The sequence below is a fragment of the Crotalus tigris genome, unplaced genomic scaffold (genome assembly GCF_016545835.1).
Source record: "Crotalus tigris isolate CLP2741 ecotype Arizona unplaced genomic scaffold, ASM1654583v1 scf7180000020432.61181, whole genome shotgun sequence".
Classification (NCBI taxonomy): domain Eukaryota; kingdom Metazoa; phylum Chordata; class Lepidosauria; order Squamata; family Viperidae; genus Crotalus; species Crotalus tigris.
The window spans coordinates 14,534-28,470 of NW_024098022.1; the positions used below are offsets into that span (position 1 = coordinate 14,534).

A 13,937-nucleotide genomic window follows, 5' to 3' on the forward strand; every position below is an offset into this window, starting at 1 on the left:
TTGCCTTGCCTTGCCTTGCCTTGCCTTACCTTACCTTATCTTACCTTATCTTATCTTATCTTATCAAGACCCATCTATTTTGTGTTTAATTTTCTTGATCATTTGTAACTGTCCATACATAATTTAATTATATTCATAATTTTACTCATCATTTGTATTATAATAATTCACTTCTGCTTTACATTTTGATATACATTTTATATGCTATTTGTACATTTTATACATTTTGTGAATTTTATGCATTAATGCTGTATTCTGCTACAAAATACAAAGTAAATAAAATCAGTGCTACATCCTAACCTTTCATCAACAACATATTGATATGTGCTTTTGTGCATATTTGATGCCTAAATTATGTATAATTATAATTAGTATAATAATTATGCATTATAATTATTTAAAGCAGTGGTTCTCAACCTTTTTAATGCCCCGACCCCCAACCGGTCGTAAGTCGAGGACTACCCAACCGGTCATAAGTTGAGGACTACCCAACCGGTTGTAAGTCGAGGATTTTCCCTGCCCGGGAGTGCCGCGCATGCGTGGTGCCGCCCCCTGCACGGGCCGAGGCGTAGCTGGCAAGCGGCAGAGATGGCACAGGCCGACCACTGGCTGGGCCACCAGCTGGCCCAGCCCAAGGGAGATAAGGCTCCCACGGGGCCCCATGCGCGCCAGCAACCCTCCCTGTGCCCGCCAGCCTGCCACCTCCCACCCCTGGCCCTCTTTTACTTACATTTTTAGTAGTTGCTCAGCAGGGAGGGGTGGAAACTTCCAGACAGCTCGCCTTCACTGCAGACAACTTGCAGCACCGTTTGCAGAATGGGACTTTTGGCGGGCTCAGCAGGGCAGAGACAGTCTGGACAATTCCTATTGGCTTTTGAAAGCCCATAGAATTAGACTCTATTCAAGAGAGTCTATTCTATTGGCTTTCAAAAGCCAATAGAATAAAAGGGAGTAGCACAGCTAAGGAAAGGGGGAAAAAATGGCGGACTGCGTTGTTTGGTGACCCCCGTGAAATGGTCGTTCGACCTCAAATGGGGTCCCGACCCACAGGTTGAGAACCACTGATTTAAAGGAACAGTTTAAATGCTTACGGTAAATGCATTCACTAGTTATCAGAATTGTGAGACAGCCTAGGACAGTAGTTCTCAACCTGTGGGTCAGGACCCCATTTGGGGTCGAACGACCATTTCATGGGGGTTGCCAAACAATGCAGTCCGCCATTTTTTCCCAGCATTTGCATTTTGCAGATCTGAAAGACGCTTGCTAGCCTATATGGGCTAGACATTCAGCCACCCCCATTAATCATGTTCATTCCCAAGTCACAATTTAACGCCTTGGTGCATGAATGATTACACATGACTGTACTTCCTCCTTAGCTGCATCCCACACAGATTGTACTGAACTGCGCATTGGCAGCCGTTCATCCACCTACTTGCACACACAGCTCTTTGAATTTGCATGACAACCTTAACACCAGTTCAGCTAGTTAACCAGCTGGCAGAAGGTGCAGGAGCAGCAAATCTGCCCTGGAAGCTGCCAGGTGGAGACTACCCTTGGAGAGAACTTTCTTAGTTCATAAAACTATTGGTCTGATTCCTTGATAGGGATTTCCCAGCTGTAGAGAAAAAAAAGGAAGGTGCAGCTCAATAAAGGATCAATGAATTATATGCACAGCTCAGGTTCCATCTTTAACATTTCTTTTTTCTTAAAAAAATAATTTTATTGAACATTACATATACATATAAAACTAATACAAACTATAAACAAAAAAAATTGCAGGAAAAAAGAAAAACGGAGAAGAAAAGTTTAAAAAGAGAAAGAAAAAAAATGTAACCTCCCCTTTCTTCTCACCCCTTTCTTCTCAGCAAGTATAAGCAATTTTAACAACTTATTACCCTCTCTTAAAATACAACAGTCTTTTCACTCTGTGTCTCACCCAATTCTTTATAAATGCATCTTTAAAACTTCACCTTCCATCCTATTCAGTAAAAGTCCAGGAAGAGTTACCACAAATTTATTTGTTATAAACTTGATCTAATAAATACATTTGAATTCCTTCCTTTTACATTATATCTCATTTTCTATCATTAAACAAAACCTCCAAACACCACCTTTCAAATTTATCAGTAAAAATCTAATAAAAGTTACTGGAGGTATCAACATAACCATTTTAAATATGGGGTCTTTGATGCTCTCTGAGCTTGATCGTTTTCCTGCAGACATTTCATTACCCAACTAGGTAACATCATCAGTGCTACAAGGAAGTGAGGTTTGCTCTCTGTTTATATACTAGTGACATGTCAATGTCATGTAGAAGCTGTTAATCTTTATGTGCCTATTAATGATTGATTAGTCTGAGGCTTCCAAGTATTCTTTAGCAGTTTTGGATTTGGCTTGGTCTAGGATGCTCACAGTTTCCCAGTTGAAACTATGGTTAAGTCTGTCCATGTGAAAATAAAGAGCTTTCATCTTCTAATGCTAATGGGTGTTCATGGATCCATTAAAAATTTCCAGAAATAACCTATTTATTTTAACCTTGATCAAACCAACTTTATATTACTTCCAATGTCCCAACAATCTTTAGTTCTTTTCATTTTCTCTTTGTCTTTCTCACAAAATCACTGACAACCTTAACAAATCCCTTTTGTAAATCCAATACAAAAAAGGTTATCCAAAACAGTCTTCTGATCTTCAACAAGCCCCTGTCGAAAATCCAATACAGAAAGGTTATCCAAATCATTTTTCTGGACTATTATTTATATGTCCTTTTTAGTTATTAGAATTTCAGCTGGTTTCATTTGTACGTTCAATACAAGTAGACCTCGATTGTGACAGTTCATTTAGTGACTATTTGAAGTTATCACAGTTCACATGATTAAAATTCAGACACTTGGCAACAGGCTCATATTTATGATGGTTGCAGCATCCCTGGGTCATGTGATCCCCTTTTGTGACCTTCTGACAAGCAAAGTCAATGGGGAAGCCAGATTCACTTAACAAGTGGTGCTGGGTTATTAGCTTAACAGCTTCAATGATTCACTTAACAGCTGTGGCAAGTGTTGAGTCCGTGGCGGGAAGCAGACACGAGAAGCAGTTGAAGTTCTCAGTTTTCTTTATTCTGCGTTCAGCTTACAAGTAGATGGCTTCTGCAGCTCCCAAAAACCTCCCAACTTCTTATATAGACATTTCCCGGGTAAATGCGATACTTTTCCTGCGCCAGCACCCGCGCATGCGCACGGCGCTGGCGACAGCCTGTCTGGTCCCGGGCAGCTTTGCACCTGCCCGGGACTGCCTGCAAACGCCCGAGCCGTTTGCAAGGCTCGGGACATAACACCCCTTTCCCCCGGGCTAAAACTACTACCAACATATAATCATTTATTTTATGCAGTGTTCTGCTTCTCAGTGCTCCTATCGTTACCTGGCTTTTGTTTAGCCAGCAATGTTATGTAATCCTCTAAGTATTTAGGAGACTTCTTTGCTCTCTGTGACCTTCTCAGCTCTGGGTTACTAGCATGAGTTCCCTGACTGGAGGGAGATGTGAGCCTGTTCTCCTTATTTTGCCTTGGTGCCTTCCAAGGACTGTGCCCCACTGCCTGGCCTGCTTGCTCGCCCACCGGGCTCGTCAGGCCAGGGCTTCTGTCACTTTGTGACCTGGTTGACCTGCCTAGCTATAGACCCTCGGGCCCCTTGAAGTGATAGCCACTGCTGGGCGTCTCTGTTGAACCTCCTAGGTCCATCCAAGACCTGTCAGGAGGCTGTCCATTCCCTGAACCCCGTTCTGTGTCCGGGCTTGTGTGGGTTTCTGTACTTTCCCAAAACTCAGTTACTCCCTGATTTGGGCTAGAGGTGTTGTAGTCGGGACTTGGTTCCTCGACCACCTCCCTGTATGTTTGACCCCCTGTAGGATTTGGGGTAAGGTCAGGCCAACCTTGGGAATTGTGTGCCAGCTCTCTTGCGGGGAATGATTTGTTGGGATGCCCCCGGGTATCCTCCGTGACTGGAGTGCTGTGTGATGTGTGTGGAAAGTGAGTATGCCCCCGGGGTGACTCCCTGGCTGGAGTAGGCGTGGATGCCTGGTAATTAGGTAGGCTCGTAGAATTCTTGTTCGGAGCTCTCGCGGAACCCTGGGATGGGCCGTTTGTAGCTCCATCAGTGGAGATGGGCAGCAGCTCATGCCCTTCCCTTTGCTCCAAAGGGTCCCCCTCCCCCCCTGGAAAAGACCCAGGAGTCTCATCTGAAAAGTCCCGCCGAGGGCGGAGTTGGTCGATGTGCCGACGCAGGACACGACCGTTGTCCAGGGCTACCTCGTAGGAGAGAGGACCTGTGACCCTGGAAATAGAAGCGGGGACCCATGTATGACCAGGCCCGTAATTGCGAGCCCAAACCGGGGCACCCACAAGTAGTTGTCTAGGTGCCCTAGGATGTGAGGTAGATGAAGGCAGTCTGTCCGGATGCAACCGGTCAAGTTTAGTAGTAAGTTGACGCCCCCAACGAAGTTCAGCTGGGCTTCTCCCTGTAGAAGTGGACGGTGTGGTGCGATAAGAAAGGAGAAAGTCAGCCAACCTGTGATGCCAGTCCCCGTAGGTGAGTCTTTTCAATGCGTCCTTTGTGATGCGCACCATACGTTCAGCCATACCGTTGGTGGACGGGTGGAAGGGTGCAGACGTGGCATGACGAATCATGTTTGCCTGTAAGAAAGCTTGGAATTCGGAGGAAGTGAATTGAGGGCCGTTGTCAGACACAATGACATCTGGCAGCCCGTGTGCAGCAAAAATCCCCCTCAGTACCTGAATAGTCTTTGCAGTGGTGGTGGATGAGACAGGTACAACCTCAAGCCATTTCGAATGGCTGTCAACAAGGACCAAGAAGAACTGGCCCTGAAAGGGTCCAGCGTAGTCAATGTGCACCCTAGACCATGGGGACTGTGTTTCCTCCCATCTATGCACGGGAGCTTGGGGCATCTCTGGGCGAGATCGTTGGCACAAGTGGCATGCATGCACCTTAGCCTCAATATCTTTATCTAAACCAGGCCACCACAAGTGGCTGCGCGCAAGGGCCTTCATACGAACAATGCCAGGATGACCCTCGTGGAGGGATTCTAAGACCCTAGTCCTCATTGAGGTGGGAATGACAACTCTGTTTCCCCAAAGCAGACAACCCTGAGAAAGGGACAGCTCGTTCCTTTTGGACCAGAAACTCTGAAACTCAGGACTAGGGCAGTGCTCAGGCCAACCAGACAAAACCCAGGAATGGACACGTGAAAGTGTGTGATCTGTACCTGATTCAGCGGCAACATCCCTGGCACTAAGAGGGAGCTCGGGCAAGGCTTGGATTGATAGAATGTTGACAGCTGGCGCAGGGTCAGCTTCTACTACTGGCAGAGGCAATCTACTGAGGCCATCAGCATGGCCCATTTCTTTTCCAGGCTTGTGGAGTAAGGAAAAATCATATGCAGACAAAAAGATAGACCACCTAAGCATTCTAGGGGAAATGATTTGGGGAGTCTGCTTACGTGTGGTAAACAGTCCCAGCAGAGGCTTATGGTCAGTGAAGACCGTGAAGTGCCTGCCATATAGAAAGTCATGGAATTTTTTAATTCCAGCAACAACAGCCAGAGCCTCCCTGTCTATCTGAGCGTAGTTGCGCTCAGCAGAAGACAATGTTCTGGAGTAATATGCAACAGGAACCTGAGTTCCATCAGACCTGAGGTGGCTCAGGACAGCTCCAACCCCGTAAGGGGACGCATCACAAGCGATGCACACAGGAAGGGACTCGTTGAAATGTGCAAGTACACTGTTAGAAGTGAGCAAAGCCTTGACTTTGTTAAAACAACCCTCATGCGTTTGTGACCACTGCCACACTGCTTGCTTGTCTAGTAGCCTGTGAAGAGGCTCAGCTACACTAGCTTTTTGTGGAAGAAAAGAATTGTAGAAATTCAGGAGGCCCAGGAAGGCCTGAAGTTCGGCCTTGGACTTTGGCCTAGGTGCTTCTAAAATAGCAGTCAGTTTGGATTCAGCAGGGTGAATCCCAGCAGCATCAATTTTGAACCCCAGAAATTCAGTAGAAGGCACCCCAATCATGCATTTGTCTTTTTTGAGCTTGAGGCCTGATTTCCTGAATCTTAACAGAACAGCTCTTAGCCTTTCAGCTAGAATGTGTGTGGAGTCTCCTGCAATTAAGACATCATCAAAGTAGGGGCAAACCCCCGGTATGCCCCGCAGTGTGTTTTCCATTACGCTTTGGAAAATCCCAGGAGCGACATTCACTCCAAACTGCAGCCTTTTTACCTTAAAGGCTCCCCTGTGGGTCACAATAGTCTGAGCTATAGCAGCATCATCATCAACAGGCAGCTGTTGATACGCTTGAGCTAGGTCAAGCTTTGCAAAAACGCACCCCCCCTTGAGGGAGGCCAGAATATGACTGACCACAGGAACAGGATAGGCATGTTGCTGCAATGCCTTATTAAGAGTGCATTTGTAGTCAGCACAAATGCGAATGTCCCCATTTGCCTTTAGAGGCGTGACAATGGGGGTCTCCCAAGGGCTGGAATCAACAGGTTCTAGGATTCCCTGTTGGATCAGTTTGTCTAACTCAGTGTCAATTTTACTCTTTAAAGCAAAAGGGACCCTTCTTGCTTTAATTCTAATGGGAGTGACAGTGGGGTCTAGCTTTAAGGACACAGGGGGTCCTTTGAATGTGCCCAGCTGGGGGCTGAAAACATCTGCAAATTCTTTGCAGACTTCCTGTAGGTCGAGTGTTTGTAAACTGTTGAGTCCTGTGACGTGTATCCCCAGGGCCTCAAACCAATCGAGTCCTATGAGACTCGTTCGTTCACCCCCTACTACTAATAAGTCTAGTGGACCTTCAAAACTCTTGTATTGCACGTTAAGGGTGGCCTCCCCCTTAACACACACTCTTGAATTTTGAAAATCTGTTAACACAATGTCAGAAGGCCTTAACTTGGCCTGAGTTCCACTACCGGAACAAATCTTCCTAAATGTATGCAAGGAGATAATTGAAAAGGCAGACCCTGTGTCTAGTTCCATAGATAATGGAACCCCTTGTAGCTTCACCTTGAGTGACAGCTTTTTCTTAATGGGCTTGTGTGTGCCTGTCCTAAGGATGCTTCTTCGCGAAGCGCAAAACCCTACCCTATTCTGGCTGGGGAATCTGGTATCTTTCAGGCGCAGTTCTTCCTGAGGTTGTACCTTTTGTCGGCCCAGACACACAGCTGCAATGTGTCCTTGTTTGCCGCATGCCCGGCAGGTAGCGGAGCGGAACTTGCAGTCGGTTCTCCTGTGGCGACCTCCATAGCCGATGCACTTGAGCGGAGCTGGAGAGCTTCCCTTCTGTTTTTCTTCCTTCATGGGGTGGAGACGGTCGACTTCCTCGTCCGGATCCTCCTCGGAGTTTCTTTGGACGTCTTCCTGGTGCACGGATGCAACCTCTGGACTGTTTCTGATCGGCCGCATGTTCTTGACAGCGCCGCCTGCTGCTTCTTCTGCGGTGACTTCCCTTAAGGCATCTTGGTAGGACAATTCTTCTTTAGCGAAAAGTCTCTGTTGTAGATCTCGATGCCTTAACCCGCACACGAATCGGTCCCTCAGTCGTTCTTCGAGGTCTTTGAACTCGCAGTGCTTGGCGGCCTTCCGTAATGCGGCGATGAATTCTTTGGCCGACTCACCGGGCCGTTGATCCCTCTGCTCGAAGGTGTGGCGCCATGCGATGACGGACATCTTGGGGTGGAAGTGCTCCTTCAGTAGCTTCTTCAGATCTGCGTAGCTTACAGACTCTACTGGAACAGGTGCTGCAAGGTTTTCTGCGATGTCGAAGGCGTCTTGGCTGCAAACACAAAGCAGGGTGGCAGCCTTCAAGCTCTCTTCCCTCACTTGGTTTGCCTTGAAGTAGTTCTCCACCCTGGCTACGTATGACTCCCACCGCTCTGGATGTGAGACGTCGAATTCCGAAAGCCTTCCGATTTTTGCCATCTTCAGGAGACGGGTCTATCAGCCAGCCTACCCCCGAATGCGCACTGGATTGGTGGGTAGCTGCCGAGTCGACGCCGTTCCGCCGCTCAGGACTCACTTGGGTAAGCTTACACTTCTTCCTTTCCAGGCGGTGTAAGGCGATCCCACCTTCGTCGCCAGTGTTGAGTCCGTGGCGGGAAGCAGACACGAGAAGCAGTTGAAGTTCTCAGTTTTCTTTATTCTGCGTTCAGCTTACAAGTAGATGGCTTCTGCAGCTCCCAAAACCTCCCAACTTCTTATATAGACATTTCCCGGGTAAATGCGATACTTTTCCCGCGCCAGCACCCGCGCATGCGCACGGCGCTGGCGACAGCCTGTCTGGTCCCGGGCAGCTTTGCACCTGCCCAGGACTGCCTGCAAACGCCTGAGCCGTTTGCAAGGCTCGGGACATAACAGCAAGAAAGACTGTAAAATGGGGCAAATTTTACTTAACTGTCTCAGCAACATAAATGTTGGGCTCAGTTGTGGTCATAAGCTGAGAACTATCTGTATTTTTCACTTTCCATAGCCACTTTGTAGTTCATCACTGGGTGATGAAACCAAAGCCAGGCAAAGACATGCAGTAAATAGAGCTTCAGAGATGGATATGCCTTTACTTCTATGACTGGGAACAACTTTGCAAAGTGCAGCTAAGAGGAAATTCTCCCCAACTATTCCATGCTATGATAAAACCAACTTTAGCTTTGATGATCACAGATCAGGTCTTTTGGGGTTCTGATTCATAATGTTTTTCTGTGGTTATATAAAAGTCTTCAAGGGTAGACTGGAGGTATTCAAATGTTGGTCGTTCTTCTGGGTTGTCCTTCCAACATTTTAACATAATTGCATAGAGATTAGACGGACATAATTCTGGACAAGGTATCCGGTAGCCCTGTTCTAGATGTCTGATAACGTCATGATTCATCATAGCTATTGGGAAAAAAAGGAAAGATCAAACTATACACAAACCATATAATGCACAGATAGTTCTTAATTTACGATGGGACCAAAATTATATATTCTGAAATTCTGAACCAACTCAACTATTTCGAGTTCCTGGTAGCTTTATATCTTGCACAATGTATTTTCCAAAACTATTTAAAAGTAAGATTTTCTAAGCAGGAAGCATTACCATTTAAATGTGTTTGTGGTGATTATTACAGTTATTTATTAAGTTCTCCTATTCTTGTTTACCATTCAACTTTGCAAATGCATACAAATCCCACCTGTTTCATCAAAAAAAGCTGATGAGCCCCTTAAAAATAAAGACTAAGAACCTCATGAAATCAAATTCAAACACATTTGAATCTGAATTAGTAAATGAGCCATTTGAAGTGCATCTGAAGGCAATTGAAATATATATTTGAAGCCAGTGGCTAAGGCATCAAGCTAGAAAGCTGGAGACTATGAATTCTAGTCCCATCTTAGCCATGAAAGCCAGCTGGAGATCTTGGGTTAGTTACTCTCTCTCAGTCTAACTCACCTTACAGGATTGTTGTTATGGGGAAAATAGGAGGAGGAAGGTATATTGGTTATTTATTTATTTATTTAAATTTATTTGCCTCCATCTCGTATCAAAACAACTCTGGACAGATAAGTTTGCCCTGAGTCATCTATAAAAATAATAAAGGCGGGATACAAATAAATAAATAAAATAAATAAATATACAATGATGAAAAGCTGTCTAGTACTGGGCTGAACAATTAGCCTAACAATATCCCTTCTGAGCTTTTAGCCATAGCGGAGGAATCAGAGAGAAGCATTGGCTCAAAGCAGTGAAGGGTTTTTGATTGCAGCCTGCCTTACCTGGATAGGGAGTCTGCCCATACGTAATAATTTCAGTGAGAAGAATTCCAAAGGACCAGACATCAGATTTGATTGTGAAAAGTCCGTAGTTAATTGCTTCTGGTGCTGTCCATTTGATAGGAAATTTGGCACCTGCCATTAAAGAAGTCATTTAACATGAAAACCTCCCAGCATAATTTGGTTCTGAATATCTATTTTGAATTTCTTTCTTAAACTAGACAAGATATTCCAAAGTGTAGGAGTATGAACAAGAACATAAAGATGCCAGACCAGGAACTTTTGACCAGCTCACTGATACTGATTACTATTTGGGGATGTGAAGAAGTTCAGCACTGAAAGTGATCCTAAGTGGTTTATTTATTTATTTATTTGGCCAACTTAGTGCAGCCAATATATCAGAGCCAGTTCAGTGTATTGGTTAAGGAATCATGCTAGAAACCAGGAGAGCATGAATTCTAGTCCTGCCTTAGACACAAAGCCATCACTCTCTTTCAGAAGGACACAATGGTAAATCACTATATCAGATAAAATTCAGGAGTCAAGGTTGTGTTTTGAGCTTACCGTGCACTAGATTTTGCATATCTCAATTCTACCCAACATTACTTCTCAAGTAATATTTTAGGCCTGCAGGAAGGGAAGTGGGTACACTGTGTCAGATAAAGGAGGATATGTTCTCTTTTCAAAGCTCAACTATTTAAAATCCTATGCATAGGAGAACAGTTGGGTTAAGCAACATCTGATTTATGTGTTATTTCATACAGGATATTTGAATATTGCCTCTCATGTACTAGACATCTAAGCAGAATATAATAATGAAAGACCAGGCTAGGCTAGGTTAGGCTATAAAGGTGGAGGGATGGATAAATAGAACAGTTTGTCTTTCTGCCTCGATATCCATGCTGTTTCGATATTTTTGACTATAACAAACACTCAGACTATTTCAAAGCATTCACAGAGCTTCCAGTAATCTTTTGTCATAACAATTTGATAATTTTCCTCTCCTACAATCTTTCTGCCATTAACAAAGTTACTAAAAGTAATACACCTGAATACCTATTAATAGGACAAAAATGGGAAATTCTCTTAGGAGGCAAACTTTATATGGGATATCTACTTTCTAAGCTATATATTAATTTATAGGTAACAGCTGGCATTTTGACTTATACTCAGAAATAAATTAATAGCCAGTGCAGCTCCTAAAGTAACAACATTATGTGACATCACCATGATTGTCCAGTAAGTACACTGACAGCTCCATTTTGTACCAGCTGACTCTATGATTGAAACCAGACAGCATTCTTTTGTAGTCAGGTAATAAACCTTGTGCACAAAAAAGCAAATCTTTTACCTCCAGACTTTTCTTGTTCAGTGGAATATGACCCACAATTCTATCTCTTTTACCACAAAGATTCACTAACCTGCCTGTGCAAGGTATTCATTCTCTATGAGTCTAGCCAGGCCAAAATCAGCAACTTTGCAACAAAGGGACTCTGAGACCAGAATGTTGGCTGCTCTGAGGTCTCTGTGGATGAAGTTCATTCTCTCAATGTATGCCATCCCTTCAGCAATCTAGGAGAAATAGTCAACAGTGAACATGTCTGGTGGTGAAATAATCCAAAGGTTATCTTGCTCAATGGGAGAGGAGAGTTTCTGGGTTTGGTGAGGGATAAAGAGAGCCACATATTTCTATTTCTCTCAGTTTTTTTTAATTGCAAGTTGGTTCCATCATATTTCTGCATCAGCTTGCACATTTACAGTTTTGCAAGTCCTTTTCCTCTTTTTCATTACATTCACTAATGTGATTTTTTGAGTGCCATTGTCCTTAACAGATCCATTTGGGAAAAACACTTTAAAAAATGGAAAATTGAGTAATACTGTAGTGAATTCCAAAACAGAAAAGTGTTTTGGCTTTTGCTTGCGGCTTCTGGAAATGAAAATCCTAGTCATTTTTTGCTCTTGCTAAGCCAGGCACGTTATTGAAAATGACTTTCCTACTGTATTAGCAATTAAGATGCAATCCTAGATCTTCTGCCAGCAAACAAAGCTCTATAGCCCTGATGTTCTGCTCAACCCCACAGCTTTTTATTTTCTTCTAACTAAAAGGACACTACATTTTAAAAAATTCCATATAGATTTGTTGGGTTTTTTTCACACGGTTTCAAAAAGGATATGAAAATGTATTTTCCACAACTATGTCATATGCCTAAACTGATTTGCTTTTTGTTCAAATGCTGCTCACCTCAGTGGAAAAAGGAGCACCCAGAAGAGTGTTATTTCCTGTCCTGATGTCAATGTGATAAATATTGGTCTTGATTTCCTCTCAGTGTACTAGTGAGGCTGACCACAGTACCAAATGCACACTGATAGCCTTCTAATTTTAACTTTTGTGTAGAAATAAGGGGTCATCGCTTGGTGTGCCTGGGGCCTATTTACACAAACAACACTATTGCAATGACATTTGCTACTAGACTCTACTTCTGGTAGTCATCTATTGCTGGTATTGGCTGTGTTCATGATGCAGGTACTTTGTGAAACAATTTGAAGTAAATTGGCATTTCAATCAATATGTGTTTTATAGTTCATGGAAATAACTCAAAAAAGTATTTTGTGGGCTTCTACTGCATTCAGTCTTTACCACAACATTGTCAGGCATGTCAGGCTTTGAAACTGATCTCTCCATGACCATTTGGTGAATGTCATGATAGGGTAAAGAGACTCACCTTATTGAGGAGATGGGTGGCATGTAAATTTAATACATAAAATTGAGCCTGAATCTTCAAATATGATACAATAACCAGGAAACCTCTTTTGGGGGGCTCACAGTCATGTTCCCTCAGAGATTATCTGCTGGAATTTACATCTCAGTGGTGATCGGGAAACAAACCTCTCTGTGTCTCTTCTTATTATTTCTGTTGTTTCTTTTCTTTTTCTTTTGTCTCTCACAGATACCCCTTCAATACATTTTTTTTCTTTGTCTTCCTCCACTACTCCTTCACATTCTTTCATTTTGACTCTCTTTGGCAACTCTTTCCATTTTTTTTTCTCTACCACCTAATTTATATGTCAATCACTTCTATTTTGGGTTACTCCCCATTTGCATCTAATCATACCAGAAACATCTCATGGCACCATCTTTGCTTTTTCATGTCCTCAAGATGTTGCAATCAACTTGTCTTCAGCTCTTCCATGAGACACCCTTAAGTTCTTCCTAATTGTATCAGTATTTTCTCCTTAAGCCAAAAGCAACTTGGGGTGGTTTCAATTTATTTCAAATCTGACATGCTTTGTTGCCCATCATGTTGACAATACAGGGGATCGATCTAGTATCTATTATCATTTCAGACCTGTGCTCACATGCTTCCTTCCCTTAAGTTCCTAAGCACTTTCCACTTCTGTCCCTTCCCCTTCCCTTCTTTCCTCTCTGTCTCCAGCCTTTATGCTTATCTGTGCTACCTTTCCCCCTCTCTTCTCTCTTTTGAAAAAAGCTAGATAGACAATGATTGGGGATTCTGATACTATATAATTTCTAGGTTGAGAAGATAATGAGACTTTGTACCACTAGGGCATTAAATAATTTACCTGAGCAGAGAAATCTATCAGTTTTGAAAGAGACAGCTTCTTCCCTTGATTGGTGTCCAAGAAATCAAGCAAGCTTCCTGTCCAAAAATAAAAACAGCAATAAAAATATAAGGACATTTTTGGTTGAAATAAATATTCATAAAGGTGGATGTGAGAATACTTTATTAGTTAAGTCAGTTTTCAGTTGGTATTTGGGTTCAGCTTTAGGCTTTGAATCTTGCCAAGGGGCGAGAATTATACCACTTAATTAGTGATTTTTTAAAAAATCAGATTTGAAATGATTTTGTAATGGTTGCATTACTATATTACTAGATTGGGAATTGACCTCTTAGAATACTTTTCAATTTGCTGATTCTTCAATAAAATTTTGTTTATATTTATGAATAGATTTACTATCAGTGTGGCCTGCCTATGGCACAGCCTTGGGTTTGGTAATCATATTGTCAACATTACTCAGTCCCTTCTTTGGGAAATGGCTAGAGAAGGGGAAAAAAGAGGGAAAAAAGTTGAAGGAGAAAGACTAGATGCTTCCCCTAAAATAGGTCG

General features: G+C 43.2%; 1 protein-coding gene across 3 annotated transcripts in view; it reads right to left on the reverse strand.

Moving 5' to 3' along the window:
* Positions 1–8,416: 8,416 nt before the first annotated feature.
* LOC120318778 (tyrosine-protein kinase Blk-like) overlaps positions 8,417–13,937 on the reverse strand; it is a 31,226-nt gene continuing 25,705 nt past the window's right edge. For all 3 annotated transcript variants that reach the window (XM_039366838.1, XM_039366837.1, XM_039366839.1), the window contains 4 exons: positions 13,392–13,468; positions 11,231–11,381; positions 9,813–9,944; positions 8,417–8,936 (listed from right to left, as the gene is read on the reverse strand). In XM_039366838.1, the coding sequence (XP_039222772.1) occupies positions 8,725–8,936; positions 9,813–9,944; positions 11,231–11,381; positions 13,392–13,468 (572 nt within the window). In that variant the 3' untranslated portion in view covers positions 8,417–8,724. The remainder of the gene's footprint in view (positions 8,937–9,812; positions 9,945–11,230; positions 11,382–13,391; positions 13,469–13,937) is intronic.